Source organism: Lissotriton helveticus, chromosome 12 (assembly GCF_964261635.1).
Source record: "Lissotriton helveticus chromosome 12, aLisHel1.1, whole genome shotgun sequence".
Lineage (NCBI taxonomy): Eukaryota > Metazoa > Chordata > Amphibia > Caudata > Salamandridae > Lissotriton > Lissotriton helveticus.
In genome coordinates, this window is record NC_136073.1 from 494,725,407 (window position 1) to 494,741,727 (window position 16,321).

The window sequence follows — 16,321 nt, forward strand, 5'->3', positions numbered from 1 at the left end:
GTTCCCATCATGCACTCGGACAGGAACAGACTAATTTGCTTATAGCCAAGTTCTGAGCTGGGATGGTGCAGTGAGCTAAAAAACGGTGATGGATCATGCCCTGATCTTTGGACTGCGTAAGAGTGGTCTGCTTAATTCAGGCACTCTGTTCATCACCACCCCCTTTTCTGAATCATTTTGTCCACCATAAGCGTGGAAGGGTATACTCAGATGTGAGTCCCTTGCTCATTGCACCATCAGGATTCAAGCAAGCCGGGCCGACGACGCCTGAAATGGCAGAAACCGGTCCCCGGAAGCTTGTTTCCGTCCCAGTACAAGAATTGGCTTGGTAGTTCGGTTTGCCCTGTTCCCATCATGCACTGGGACAGGAACAGACTAATTTGCTCATAGCCAAGTTCTGAGCTGGGATGGTGCAGTGAGCTAAAAAACGGTGATGGATCAAGCCCTGATCTTTGGACTGGGTAAGAGTGGTCTGCTTAATTCAGGCACTCTGTTCATCACCACCCCCTTTTCTGAATCATTTTGTCCACCATAAGCGTGGAAGGGTATACTCAGATGTGAGTCCCTTGCTCATTGCACCATCAGGATTCAAGCAAGCCGGGCCGACGACGCCTGAAATGGCAGAAACCGGTCCCCGGAAGCTTGTTTCCTTCCCAGTACAAGAATTGGCTTGCTAGTTTGGTTTGCCCTGTTCCCATCATGCACTGGGACAGGAACAGACTAATTTGCATATAGCCAAGTTCTGAGCTGGGATGGTGCAGTGAGCTAAAAAACGGTGATGGATCAAGCCCTGATCTTTGGACTGGGTAAGAGTGGTCTGCTTAATTCAGGCACTCTGTTCATCACCACCCCCTTTTCTGAATCATTTTGTCCACCATAAGCGTGGAAGGGTATACTCAGATGTGAGTCCCTTGCTCATTGCACCATCAGGATTCAAGCAAGCCGGGCCGACGACGCCTGAAATGGCAGAAACCGGTCCCCGGAAGCTTGTTTCCTTCCCAGTACAAGAATTGGCTTGGTAGTTTGGTTTGCCCTGTTCCCATCATGCACTGGGACAGGAACAGACTAATTTGCATATAGCCAAGTTCTGAGCTGGGATGGTGCAGTGAGCTAAAAAACGGTGATGGATCAAGCCCTGATCTTTGGACTGGGTAAGAGTGGTCTGCTTAATTCAGGCACTCTGTTCATCACCACCCCCTTTTCTGAATCATTTTGTCCACCATAAGCGTGGAAGGGTATACTCAGATGTGAGTCCCTTGCTCATTGCACCATCAGGATTCAAGCAAGCCGGGCCGACGACGTCTGAAATGGCAGAAACCGGTCCCCGGAAGCTTGTTTCCTTCCCAGTACAAGAATTGGCTTGGTAGTTTGGTTTGCCCTGTTCCCATCATGCACTGGGACAGGAACAGACTAATTTGCATATAGCCAAGTTCTGAGCTGGGATGGTGCAGTGAGCTAAAAAACGGTGATGGATCAAGCCCTGATCTTTGGACTGGGTAAGAGTGATCTGCTTAATTCAGGCACTCTGTTCATCACCACCCCCTTTTCTGAATCCCTTATGTCACAAGCTTATAAGGTGCAAGAAAATCCGGCGAACTTACCACCCGTCTTTGACTTATATCCGACTTGCATTCAGACCAGCCAAAAGACCCCCGTACTCTAGGAACATATTTATAACAGTTGCCCAATAATAGCCCCTGCAGCCCCTACGGTCCGACTCCTCCAATGGACGTCTCTTTAGCCCAATATACTGACTCTCAACATCTGTCCTTGACTTCCCTAACAAAGGGCTCTGAAATAGCTGAATACCAACTTGTATAGCACTATCTGCGACTCCTAAAATAATGAATATTAACAAAAACTTAAAGAAAGGATCTCTATTAATTGTGTATTGCTATATATCTTATTTGAAGGTGCTTAACGATTATATCTATATACATGCAGAATGCAGCACACATAGAGTGGGGGACAAATATTTCTCCACGTTATGTCTCCCCCCGGGTGGCATAATAATTTGGCACTTCCACAGGTTTACATGATCTTGTAAATCTTGGACAGCGTCAACATTCATGGGTGTTGCATGGGAAAACCCACTGTGACATCCGCACAGAATAAGGCAATGCAGCAATTTATACTGCCTTTCTCTACTCCATACCTATGTTCCAAAGCCATGCATAGTGGCTGAGCATTGCCTCATAGATATGAATTTGTAATTTGCGCTGCAGGAGCGTCACAAAAAGTGATGCTCCAGAAGCACAAGGGGCTCGTAAATAAGCCCCTGAGTATGAACATTCATATGGAGCAAAAACATATTTATAGGTATATGTTCCAATCATTTTTATAAGACTGTACCATGGCATATCAAGTAAAAGAATATTGTGGTACATTATTATTATGGATAAAAAATTGAGGGACACATTTTCGAAAGGTAAGTATATATATAAGGAAGTATAGAGTTACTATTCTTAATTCCACATTTATGTACCTTGAATATATATATCATCAAGGTATATGTATGTGGAGCTTAGTATTGAAAATCTATAGATACTCACCTTTTGATATTTTGCCCCTCAATATTCTGTCCTCGATATTATTGTCGATATTCAGGATCCATACCTTTTTCAGCATAATGTGTCAGGAAGTGTTTACAATATCTCTTTCATCCCAAGATTGGGAAATGATTTTCTAAACGATTTGCAAAAAAAGGCTTTACTTGCCTTCTGAACATAAACCATAATGGGGACCTGCAAATACTGAAAGTCGATCCATCTCTATAATGGAAAACGTAACTTTTTTGAGCTTATCATTTAATATAACACTGTGACCTTCATTCCCCATTTCTCAAGGGCTAACTCGGAGTCAGATGTTAATATTGTAATTGTATTTATATAGTGTTTACTATCTCTGATGAAGCATTGAAGCCCTTTTCAGCAAGTATAGCGCGCTACTCCAGAACCCAAGGTAGATTAGTAAATATGAATTTATTACATCTTAGAACCGCTGAGTGATTTCTATAGTACAGGTACTTCTTGGTTCTTAAAAACCAATGTGAGACTCAGACAGATTTCTTAATCATTGCTTATGTTGCCAGTTATTGTGTGAATTAATATTGGTTTTTGTATTCCTCCAGCTGGACAACAGGTGAATGGAGCATATGCAGCACGTCTTGTGGTGGAGGGCAGCAATCCCGCCAGATACAGTGTATTCAGAGAAAAACATTCCAGAGGGAGGAGGCTGTGCCACATTCCCTGTGCCCACTGAGCACACCAACCCAAATACAGCCTTGCAACAGTCAAGACTGCCCGCCAGAATGGAGTGCTGGACCCTGGTCACAGGTATTCCACGTTAAGGATTTTATGCTTTCTAAAAAAAATAAGAAATGTCACAGACACAAAAGGAAATAGAAAGAAACGAGAATTACTGTGGTTGGAGAAGGGACATTAGAAATTTGTAAAATTATGCTGTTTTTCCTAGTATAAAGTATAAAGTACTATACATTACACAACAAACAACTCATGTTGCACTCTGCTGAAATAACCCTCTTTCTCTCAGGAGGAATAATATGAGAAGGATATGAAAAGAATTGCAACACCGCATGTCCGTTATAGAGATCGTAGTGGGAAATGCTGATAGAAAGTAACAACAGACTAAAGTACTATGCGTAGCACAACAAACAGCTCCTGTTGCACTCTTCTGAATTAACCCTCTTTATTGCAGCATGAAATGTATGAGTAGGATATGAAAAAGATTGTCACACTGGGTATACGTCATAGAGATCATTGAGCGAAAGGCTGATAGAAAGTAAGGACAGACTATGGGTGAAATAGGCAGTGCTTAATTTGTAAAAAAAGTAGTGCTGGGGCCTTCGACAGGCGGACACTATAGCTTGCACCATCCATTGCCTCTGGCAGCACTGCCAATGACAGCAGCATCACACTACTAATCATCACACTCTTAAAAGTGTAATAATTCATACAATTACAGGCTCCCAAAGCTATATGAATGGCTTTGGAGGCAAATACTAATAACTAGAAATTGAAATATTAAGCAGAAGTTGTTGTTCTCGTACCTACATTGGCAGACACCACTACCATATGGCAGACAGTCATTAGCTCCGGTGCGGGCAATTAAGTGCTGGTGCTGAGCACTGGAAAGCACCAGCACAAATTAAGCACTGGAAACAGGACAGGCTATTCTAAGGTCAGAAAAGGACATGATCTGACAGGCAACCAAGTGTTGAACAGTAAGTGCAATCAATCTGCATCATAGTGCACTCCTCTGAGCTCTCTGGTGGGGCTCATTATTCACCAGTTATCTTAACAAAGCAAATATTGCTACTCTTGAGGTGTTCCAGCAGCACCCTTTTACTTTTGTCAAGCGCAGACAGTGCGTGATACCACAATTTGCACCTTTGATCTTTCTATAGAAAGAGATATAGAAACACAATCCCCAAATAAACTCACCATTACATTGCAGTTTCAGACTATGATGTCCCAGTAGACGATGTTGAATTTAAGCAAAATGTAACCAAAGCCAGCTTACATTTATGAGTCAAATGCCACAGGCGCATTCCAGAAACCATGTTTTTTACAACAGGAATTCTGAGTATGATAATGTCTTTTCTCACAGGGGAAATCAGCTTGCCACCCAGAAAACCCATGTCTGTTTGCACCTAGTCCTGTTACTTTTTTGCCATTATTTTAGTTTTACTAACTTATTATATATCTCCTTGTATTAAGGTATAACAATTCTCAGTCTGGCCCACTTTAGCAACATCACTTCTTTTTTGTGGAGTGGTGTGGCTCACTGGTTAGAGGCAGCAGACCTGTAAGCAGAGAATGGCCCGGGACCAGGGTTCAATTCCCGACGCGGCAGGATCTTGGACCAGGGTCAACGGACTCGATAATTCTCGCCTCAGTGCCTACTCTAAGCAGGGAACACACTCGGCAACTCTGGGCATTAAGCTTGCCTCATCTCTACAACGGCCCACTGGGGATGCCTGGTTTCACCCTGGAGATACCCAGAAAGGGACCAACTCACAGGGAAAACCAGGACGGGTTCCCCAGAGGTCTACAGAGCCAGGACACTCGGTTAGAGTAACAGTGCGCTTTACAAGTATCCCACATTTACATTTTCACCGTTGCCAGTGCAAAATGGCTGCAGTATCATTGCCATCCTTCCAATCAACAGAAATCTGGAGACATGATATTTTGGTGAAACATTGAATTGTAAAGTGACTATGGAAATAATAGATGTTGATATTTTTCGAGAACTATGTGCTGGTGCCAGAAGAATCTCAAATACGTCTGCCTCATTTAAATAATTTGTCTTCATTCTATTTGCATTATTTATTTCCATTTTGTTGCAGGACATAGCTGCGCTACTGGACAGGGTTACAGGGTTTAGCAAGCAATAAAAAAGGACAAGAATTCACACATATATATTCTCTCTCTCTCTCTCTCTCCCACACACACACACACACACGGAAAAGGACAAGGTATGACACTGGAGAGGGCGACAGTATTACATGAGAGCAGCTAAAACTCCTTCATCTTGGGTCTTGAACAAGAAACTCATTGTTACAAGGACAGTGAAAAGGGCATGCATGCTCAAAGAAACAGAGAATAAATAAACTGGTTACACTCTGGGTTGGGGTAGGTTTGGTATACAAGTCATATTAATTGACATCAGTCTTGGGACGTGAGCAATTTGTTATATCCCTAGAAAATTCAGTGGAAGTTCCATTTTGTTCTTTGGATGGTCAGTATCCACTGCTCAATGGGGCCTAGGAATCTATTTGATTTTAAATAATATATGATTTTTATTGTGCTGAAACCATAGTCAGGGACACAACCACAAGCCTGATGCTTTCACTCCATCAATTGTATACCACAACCTTGTTGGTTGGCAGGGGAAAGCATTAACCCTCCTCTGTGACTTGTCTGAGGATGTGGTGAGGGCCATGTAATAAGTATTGACTGCAATGCAAACAACAGACCACTCGTGATTGAGTGGAGTGGATTTTCCTTCCAGACCAGTCATGGCTGGTATCTACAGGAAGGGGGGGGGCAGGTGCATGGGCAAATATAATTAAAATATTAAACACTTACCTTCAACACGACCTCCTCCGTGTTGGACCTCTTCTTTCGCCCACTGAACAGGAACTGGGTGCTCCACGGTACACTGGAGGCCTGCAATTGCTCTTGCCCCAGCTGTCCGAAGACAGCTGGGTTGAGAGGTTTAAAGTGCATATGTCTGCTGGCCATCACAAGATGGCAGGCCAAAGAGACATGCACACAAAGTGCTGAGGCAACCCACCCTCCTCCCAGCTAATGTTATTCAGCAGGCCCATCCTATCCTGATGCTCTGTTCGGGACGGGTGGATGAAAAATAAAATGGGAATAGCTAATATTTCAATTTTTACTTCTCTAAGGCTTTGTTTGGGGGACATTTCAGTGGGGTGCCCCATCTCTGCTTCAATGGAGTAGCCGCCCTGCCTCAGACATTTTGCTATACTCAACTCATAAACACGGCCGTACTGTTTATTTGCACATATGAAAGTGTCTTTGTATCAGCCAAAGTGCCTTTATTTTTCATTTCGTTTTTCATTTAATTGAAATTGTTTTGCATATGAAAATCGCTTCCTTACATCTTTAAAAACATCAGGCACATCTTCAAATCTTACATTGGAAATGGATTTCCTTTAGCCCTTGATAGGGGTAATTCTCCAACTATTATTCAGGATGAACTTAGGCAGTGAAAAGATTTGTGAAATGTTGATTGTGCACAGGCAATCCAAGGCACACCCAAGAAAGAGCCTCTTCACGCCACTTCGAGAGGATTTACTTATGTGTAATATTACAGCAGACCAGGGCAGCACTAAACATGAATAAATCCCTCCACAAATAACAATCTAGGTCCCTGTGCTTTCAGGATTGAAATTGGACTTATAAGTGGAACCATTTATAAGCTGAATCTAGTCCTCTTCCTATCAATGTCTGCTCAGATAAATTACACTGTCTTTGGAGTGCAGTTTAAATTACTAATTGTATAACTAGATCCAATTCAAAAATATGTTCATAAGTCTATCATAAGCATTTGTCAGGTTGCATACAATTGTAGAACATTGTGTATCTATGGTTCGAGATACTTATGTTTAAACTGTTACCTTCCCCCTATTTCATAGTTTATGTCAAACATTGATTTCATTACACGCTTTATGTACCTTCTTTTCTCTTACTGGTTACTCTTGCATACATCTATATGTTCTCCAGATAAATCAATGCAACTTTTTAGAACATCACGTCTCTCCACTAATTCTTTGATGCCTTCATATTTCATAAACAGGCGCTTGCTATCATCATTTTCAATTCAGAGATAATAACTTAAAATCTCTTTAACTTAACAGCCTCTGTCGTTTTCATGTTATTGAATTTAATTTTTTCAAATGTAGTTACACATCTATGGCTGTCTTTACATGTATGCAACTACTTCAGTTTCATAAGTTATCTCAGTGCATTTCGAGAATACTTATGCCCTCTATAAATACATTGATAATAAGGGGAATGTCTATATTCTTTTTAATACGATATGAATAATGGGATGTTTTATTTTTAATTGTAATGGTTTTATTATGGCTGGAATGTGAATTTCATTTGATGGAAGATATGTTATTCATGATAATTGTTTTATAGCTTTAATGTATTGCTGTGTTTTTTATTATGTGCTTTTATGATTTTTTTTAAAGATCGATAAAGATTATTATTGATTGAAATAAATACATCCATCCATCAATCCATCCATCGATCCTTCAACCACCCACTCACCTAGACATCTATTCATCCAGGCATTCATCCATCCATCAATCCACCCTTCCATCACCCACCCATCCATCCATCCATCCATGCATCAATCCATCCACCCATCTATCCATCCGTCAACCCACCCACCCATCCAGCCATATATTCATCCATCCATGCATCCATCCATCCAGCAAGCCATCCATCCATCCATCCACCCATCCATCCATCAATCCATCCACCCACCCATCCACCCATCCACCCATCCATCCATCCAGCCGACCATCCTGCCATCCATACAGCCATCCTTACTGGGAAAGGAAGCATTTTGCCTGTCATTCGACAATGAACATTTTTTTTTAGACTTTACAGGATAAGCAAAGATTGTTCTTCTTATTGTAGTGCTCTAAAACCTGCGGAAGAGGAATCCAAATCCGTGACGTTAACTGTAAAAGTAGTAGCTTTGTTATGTCCAAAACCATATCAGAAGAAATGTGTGACAAAGCACTGAAGCCGGAAACGCAAAAGAACTGTGTCACAACGCGGTGTCCTCGGAATGAAAGACTACAGTGGGCAATATCTTCTTGGAGTGAGGTATGGAGAACCGGGTTTTCATTGACTTTAACTCATCTGAAAATACAGAGAAATGAACATATACAAATATTCATAAATCTGTCTCCAGAGATGTACCACTCCACATTGACGTATATTTAGGAATACCATGTATTCGTAGGTGCTTCGAAGAGAACTCCTGGAAACATGCTATAGTTACAGGTTTTCAAGTTTACCCTTGAAAAGATGGGTGAATGCTGATTTATGATTATGTGAAGGTCTGTTCACTTGAGTAACTGAGGCATCCACTTGCCCCATGCGAAATGTCATCACACAGTGGCATTGCACATCTTTTTTACTACACTTGAAAAATAATATTTTTCTTTATGGTGGGGAGAAATCTGTCACTGCACCCCCGTTTCATTTTGGGCCACTTCCCTTCCCATACTGCAAAAATGATTTACTCCTGTCTGTAACAAAAATATATCTTACCATTTCTAGAGACAGAAAGGGTCAGATGAAATTTTCTTAATACCCTGTAACGCTAATGTTTGTGGGAGCTTCCACATTTCCAGGACATTACTGCTAGGCAAAACTCACTGTACGCCCTGGAGTAGGAATTGCAAATCAATCAATATACCCGTGCCTTATAGTACATTTTTGTCATCTAACGTTAAACATTTTCCTAGTTCAAGGTCACTTATTGTGCTCATAAATTAACTATTAAGTAAAATAAATATATCAATTTCCTCACCAAGAACAGATATATTACAGTTGGATCTTTTTCTTTCTTTTTTAAAGTTTTATTGTTATCATTAAAACAATCTGTGTGAAACGCATTGCGTCGCCTACAACCCTGGTCGTGCCGGCTGCAGATCCGTGTCAAATGGAACAAAGAAAACATTGCATATAGCAATTACACAGCGAATCGCCTGCAACCACATCGGTCCGGCTGCGTTATTTTGCTATATCAAGCGTTGCAAGGGGAGATCCGTGTACATATTACTCTTAGTGCTCCATCGCCTCGATAGATATAAAGCTAAATACGTGAACATGGTTCCCCTTAAGCATATAGCAGTAAAAATAGGTCCAGCCTGTGCGGTAAGCCCCAGGAGCTGTGTCTTCACCTATCACCCAGCTATGGGAGTGTTATTGGATTTTATGTTGATGATGCAGAGCAGTCTGGTGTGTGGTGGCTTCTAGAATCAGGATAACCTCATGTGACAAACTAAAAGCATCAAACCAACAAGATTCATGCCGGTCAGAAAGGATTCCAGGTATAATATGTTAACAGGGTGTAGGTTGCCGCAGGAGGGGTGGTAGCCGGATTCTCACTGCACGTGAATGGCTCAGGAACAGCTAGGGGAAGCTGCGGGCCGCTCGGACCAAAAAGCTGGAGGGCCCTGAATTTTGGGGGGTTAAAACATGTGAATTCTATGCGTGTAAGATAGTTTATCCGTTGCTGCCATATAGGTTGGAACTTCTTGTCTGTGTTGGCTTAGCTATGAGACAGCCTTTCCAGCGCCCACAGGTGCCACACCCTAGCAAACCACTGTGCCACAGAGGGGGGTGACGTTTGCTTCCAAGCACAGCCTATGAGCTGCTGCACAGCCAACAGCAGGTGGCTCATCAGCGCCCAATCAGCGTGTGTCATAGCAGCGATGCTGGGGGCGCGTATGCCTAAGATGATTATGTGGTGTAAGTGTGGAATGGGAAGCCTAAAATGACCTTGACATGTCCCAGGACCTCCTTCGAGTAGGTAGTAATCACTTTGCATGACCCCCAAATGTGGCAAAGAGTGTCTTCTTCCTTTCCACAGCGCCAGCATATACTAGGGAGAGTGCGGTAAATAGCTGCTAAACGGGCAGGCGTAGGATACCATTGGAACATCAGTTTGTACGCAGTCTCGCGCACGGAGAGACTGCAATAGGTTTTAGGGATATCACCCCATAGTGCACCCAATTGTTTAGTGGTTATCTCCCCGGGAGTAGCGTAGTGCCAGGCGGTTTGGTACTTATGTGTGCGGTCAGGGACCAAATGTTGCAATACCTGGTAGGTTTTGGAGATCAACTCTCTAGTGCAATCGAAGACACATACTAGCTTCTCAAAAGGGATGAGGGGGCGAGTAGATGCCGCGTGCACCCCAGGATGCATTGCCTAATGACGCAACTGGAGGTACTGGAGCTGTGCAGTGGCTGGGGGTGAAAATTCAGCCCGACAGTCCTCAAAGGACTTCATGGTGCCTCCCACAAATAGGTCCTTGTGAGTCTTGTAGTCTCCATCTGCCCAGTTACGGAATGTGTGTGTCGACAGACCCGGGGGAAAGTCAGGGTTGCGTGTTATGGGAGTATTGAAGAATGGAAATGAGGTGAAACATCCTTTACAACGCAACTTTTACCACGCAGTGCTTTTACATCGCAACTTTTACAATGCAAACCATTACAACGCATTGCGCTGGGGGGCGCTCTAGGATAGGGAATAGATTTAATTTACTATCCAACACCTTCCCTACTATCCACGGGGACTGGAGTTGGAATAGTAAATTAAACTATTCACTATCCAGCACCCCTCAACACTATGCGTTGTAAAGGCATGCGTTGTAAAACTTGCGATGTAAAAGCATGCGATGTAAAAGCATGCGTTGTGATGTCATACATCCGGTGAGCCCCTTCTTCCCGGCATTTTTGTCCCAGATGTCTAGTACTGTCCTGATCAGGGCTGCAACATAGGCTCTGGGCGGGCAGGCTCATTTGGGCAGCAAGGCAAGGTACCATAAGGGCGGGCATGCTACTGCTTGGTCCATGTGGAACCAATCCTTTTCAATTTTGCACACCACCCACGCCGAAATGTACCTCAAATGCACCGCTCAGTAGTATTCCAACAAATTTGGACAAGCCAGACCCCCCATCACGCGTCCGCATCAATAGTGAGTGAGCTATGCAAGTTGGCTTCCCATTCCAAATGAAAGTGCGCAGATCCCTCTGAAGGTGTTGGATATCCTCCTGTAGGATCGATGTAGGCAGTGTCTGCAAGATGTACAGAACCCATGGGAGTATGTTCAATTTAATAGCGATGATATGCCCTAGCCAGGAGATGTAGCAGGGTTTCCACTGCTGTAGGCCCATCAGGAACAAGAGACCAATGGAGGACCAGTTAGTCCGGGACCATGTTGAAAGGTCGGGGGTGATTTGGAGACCCAAGTACTTGATGGAGTTTGACAACCACTGAAAGGGAGTTACGCTCTGCAGTGCTTTTACCTCTGGGACTGGAAAGTTACGATTAAGGATGAACAACTTGGTCATATTGATCTTAAAGTCAGAGATGGCTGCAAAGGTCTGCAACTTTTCTATAACACTAGAGAGTGAGATGGGTGGCTGCGTAAGAGTAAGGAGGAGGTTGTCCACGAAGAGATTGATCTTATGCTCCTGGCCGCCAAAGGATATGCCTTTGATCCATTCCGATCCCCGCACGCAGATAGGTAGGAGCTCTTCTGCCAGTGCAGAGAGCAGGGGTGAGAGCGGGCATCCCTGTCCTGTGACATGGTGTAGTGAGATCAAGCTCTTAGCCCCCTGTTCACTCAGACATAACCTGTTGGGGCTATGTAAGATGCCATGATTTTGGAAATAAAGGCGTGCCCCAGACCTATTTTATGTAATACTGCTCGGAGATATGTCCAGTTCACCCTGTCGAATGCCTTCTTCATGTCAAGCGAGAGAAGAGAAGACAGGTGTATATCAAGTCTGCGTGGTTTTTCTACTAAATGGGCTATGAGCCGTATGTTATCAGCCCCTTGTCGCTGGTGTAGGATATATGACGTTACCACGCGTTCTTTTACCACGCAGACCATTACCACGCATTTTTTACAACGCAGGACCCTTTACCACGAATACCTTTACAACGCATTACACTACAACGCAGGTACTATTACAACGCATACCATTACAACGTAAGTATAGGTAAGTAAATAATATGGTAAAATAATGTAATTATTAATAATATTTTTTTTAATTAATAAATTATTATTTTAATATTTAATATTTTAATTATTTATATTATTATTTATTTATTAATTTTTAAATATATATGTTAAAAATACCCCTGTACCCCAAAACCCAAATCCAGCCCTGAAACCTAAAAATACCCCTGAACCCCAAAACCCAAACCCAGCCCTGAAACCTAAAAATACCCCTGTACCCCAAAACCCAAACCCAACCCTGAAACTTAAAAATACCCCTGTACCCCAAAACCCAAACCCAGCCCTGAACCCTAAAAATACCCCTGTACCCCAAAAACTGAAAACTGACCCTGAACCCTAAAAATACCCCTTTACCCAAAAACTGAAAACTGACCCTGAACCCTAAAAATACCCCTTTACCCAAAACTGAAAACTGACCCTGAACCCTAAAAATACCCCTTTACCCAAAAACTGAAAACTGACCCTGAACCCTAAAAATACCCATTTACCCAAAACCCAAACCTAAAATATTTTAAATAAAATAATATACTTACCAATACTTACGTTGTAATGGTATGCGTTGTAAAGGTATCTGCGTTGTAAATACCTGCGTTGTAATGGTATGCGTGGTAAAGGGTCCTGCGTTGTAAAAGTTGCGTGGTAAAGGTAGGTCGTGGTAAAAGTTGCGTGGTAAAGGTTGTATACCCTGGTGTATAAACCTCAGTTGGTCAGGGTTAATGAGGCCTGGTAGAGGGTCGACTTGTGTAGCAAGGATTTTAGTGAAAAACTTGGCGTCCATATTAAGGAGGGCTAATGGGTGGTACGAAGTGCATTGTGCAGGATCTTTCCCCACCTTGGGTCAAAGAGAAATTTCCACCATTGCCATTGTGAGGTAAGTCCTGTGTCTTGCGAAAAAAAGTTGATCAAGCGTAGGAGGTTTTCCTGCAGGTGGGGGAGGAACAGGTGACAGAAGAGCACGGGCTCTGTAGTCTTGCCTAGGGGAAGGGCACCAACTGCATCATGCAGTTTGTCTGCCGCAATAGGATTATCAAAGAGGGTTGAATGTTGCGAGGGTAATGGCTCCCAGTCACAATCGGAAAGAAATGCGTGAAGCCATATGGGGAGGGGTCTTCACCGGAGTACAGTTGCTGATAATAGTTCTAGAAAGCCTCTAATTTATCACTCTTCACAGTCGCCCACCCGTGTTACCTACTTGCCGCTTAGCGATATGTGATTTAGCACGTAGGTGATGTAACTTACAAGCCAAGTGTTTCCCCGCTTTGTCGCCAACCTAATAGTATCTCTGACGCAAGGGCACGCTCGGCTTTACCTGTGCAATGGGCACACAATTGGCCATGCAGTAAGGCCAGTTGAGTGGGAGCTGCCTTGTCCAGGCTCTCCAGCTGCTCAATCTCCACCATTGGTTTGGATTCTACCAGTTTCACCTATCGCCCTCACCCTCATACTATTACAATTGTTGTTATTGTGCCCCTAATGGCTGCTTTAAAACCATCCCAAACAATATGCAGTGAGTTCTCAGGCAGTGTACTGAAGTGAAAATAATTTACAATGCCCTTGAGTATCTCTTCGATGTCCCCTGGATCGTGCAGAAGGTGCGAAGGAAGGCGCAAGCCCAGGGTGTGCTCAGGCCGGGTTGCACCAGCATCCCAGGTGAGTGCTAAGTGGGTGTGGTCAGATATAGAGATCTCTCAGAGCTCTACCATGTGAGGGTGGCACAGGATAGAGGGTGTGACAAAGGCATAGTCTATGCGTGAATAGGAGGCATGCACATGTGAGTAGAAGGAGTAATCCCTCATGCCGGGGTGTTTATACCACAATGCGTCAATCAACCCGCAGTCTTCAATATCTATTTTAAGAATCGCAGACATAGCGCCGGTGCTCTGGTATGTCATATAACTACTGTCTAGGGAGAGGCCCAGACAAAATTGAAGTCCCCACAGACTATGAAGTCAACCTCCACTCCCCCCAGCTGCTCCTGCAAGATGAATTTATTGTTTGTGTCCTCAGAGCATATAAATTGAGGAGCTTCAATGTCCGTTGACTCCGGAGTAGCTGAAGAGACAGGTAACGTTCCTCCCTGCCCCCGGTCTCTCTAAGAGGTGTAAAAGCTAGCTTTGCAAAGGATATCCACACCTAGTGTTTTGGAGGTGGTGTATGCCCAGTGCCGCCTGTGATATTTCGGGTGTGTCATGCAGTGAAGGTGAAGGCTTACCAGGTGAGTCTCTTGAAGCAGTAGGACATTTGGGTCATGCTGAAACACATATCACCAAATTTGTTTCCATTTCTTAAGGGAGTTTAGGCCTGAACATTTAGGGAAAGCAGTTTGAGGTCCCCAAAGGCAAGTGAGTGGTCAATGGGCTTACAGGGGAGGGTGTTTGGGTGGACTGGCAGCGGGACAGAAGTACTTATATTGTTCAGGGAGAGAGAGTCTAGCCCTGCTTCCCACACCCTCTGTCCTTGTTGAGATGAATCCCTGCACATTTACCCTGCTTGAGGCTGGCCCTGTGTTTGGCCCCTCTAAGGACCATGTTGTATCTGCTATTTCCCACACCATCCCTTCCCAGCCTCATAGATCAATAGAAAAAACAAAATACAACAGATAATAACAGGAGACCAACCGGGTCTAACTAGGACTACTTCTGTATGCGGTGATCAGCACCGAAGCACTCCAATCCCGCTGGAGGAGTCACCCTCTGGAATAGAAAGTCTATGGGGGCGGCCATCAGCAATGCAGAAGGAACTACAGGATCCGAGCATCAAGGTTCCCCGTCTCCACCAGGGCCCATCTTCGTCACCAATAGTTCAATATGATGGGCATGTGGTAAAACATTGAGTTAGTGTCAGCCTTTATGTCACCATGTAATCAGACAGAGTCAGCAGTCGAGTGGTCAGGGGTGGGTCCTCTGCAGAGCATCCGGAGATGATTGATTATGTCCTTCTTGGCGTCCTGAGAGGATATTTTGCGTGTTGCCTGTTGGAGCGATGCTGAGAAACTGTAGCCCACTTGGGTTTGAGATCACGTCCCGAGGGGCCAGGCTGGGCGGCCCGTCCCCGGTCAGAGGGTCTTCCAGCAACCCCAGCAGCGCCCTGGCCTCCATCAATGACTGCAGTGAGCAGCATCTACCCTCCCACTGGAACCGGAGTGTCAAGGAATGGCCCCACTAGTAGCGGATGCCCTGGGTGAGCAGCCTATCCGTGATAGGCTTGAAGTTGTGGCAAGTTCGGAAGTTGACTGCGGAAAGATCTTGATAAAGTTGTATCATGTAGCCTTGGAAAGTAAGTTCTGCCTTGCCCCTTGCTGCCAGCATGATCGCCTCCTTTTCTGTGAAGGAATGTACCCTGGTTAAAATATCTGGTCTGCTGTCTGCTCGCCCCATCCTCGGAGAAACTCAGTGGACCCGATCCAGGGCAAGTGGGATTGCGTCATCATTGCCTTGGGCCGCCTGAAGAGCTCTGCTGTAAAGGTCATGATGTCCATGCCCTCCGCCCTGGTGCAAAAAGAACAGGATGTTGTTATGGCAGCTTCTATTTTCAAAGTCTGTCTGCTTTGTTTGCAGCTCGATGTGTTGATCTTCCAGAGTGTTAATGTGCCTCCACAGCATCTCCTGCTCCTCTGATTGAGCGTCATCTATTCACTCCAGGTAATCCACTCTGTCTCTGATTTCTGACACCTCTCTCCGGATGTCACGGAGGACCGATTTGAGTTCTTCTTTGAGTGATGACATAACAGTTCGTATCTCTTGTATGAAGCGGTCTATTTATCCTTGGGTGATCGGGCTGAAGGTTCTCCCCCCAATGCTGCAGGCAATGGGGTGGGGGGAGCAACACCGTCTCATGCTGTGAATTCTTGTTCCAGGGAGACTACCGAGGTAGCTTTGACCGCCTTAGAATGTGGCATAGCAAGATGAGAGCCACTGGGATCACCAGAGGGTGCTATTCCCCAGCGCAGCTTATGAGTATGCAGGCCTACACCAGTGGGGATAGCCTCACGGGA

General features: G+C 44.3%; 1 protein-coding gene across 1 annotated transcript in view; it reads left to right on the forward strand.

Annotated features, from left to right (window-relative positions):
- ADAMTS18 (ADAM metallopeptidase with thrombospondin type 1 motif 18) overlaps positions 1–16,321 on the forward strand; it is a 386,340-nt gene that overhangs the window by 347,419 nt on the left and 22,600 nt on the right. Inside the window, exons 19-20 of the mRNA XM_078668828.1 lie at positions 3,131–3,335; positions 8,202–8,393. Coding sequence (XP_078524954.1) covers positions 3,131–3,335; positions 8,202–8,393 — 397 coding nt within the window. The remainder of the gene's footprint in view (positions 1–3,130; positions 3,336–8,201; positions 8,394–16,321) is intronic.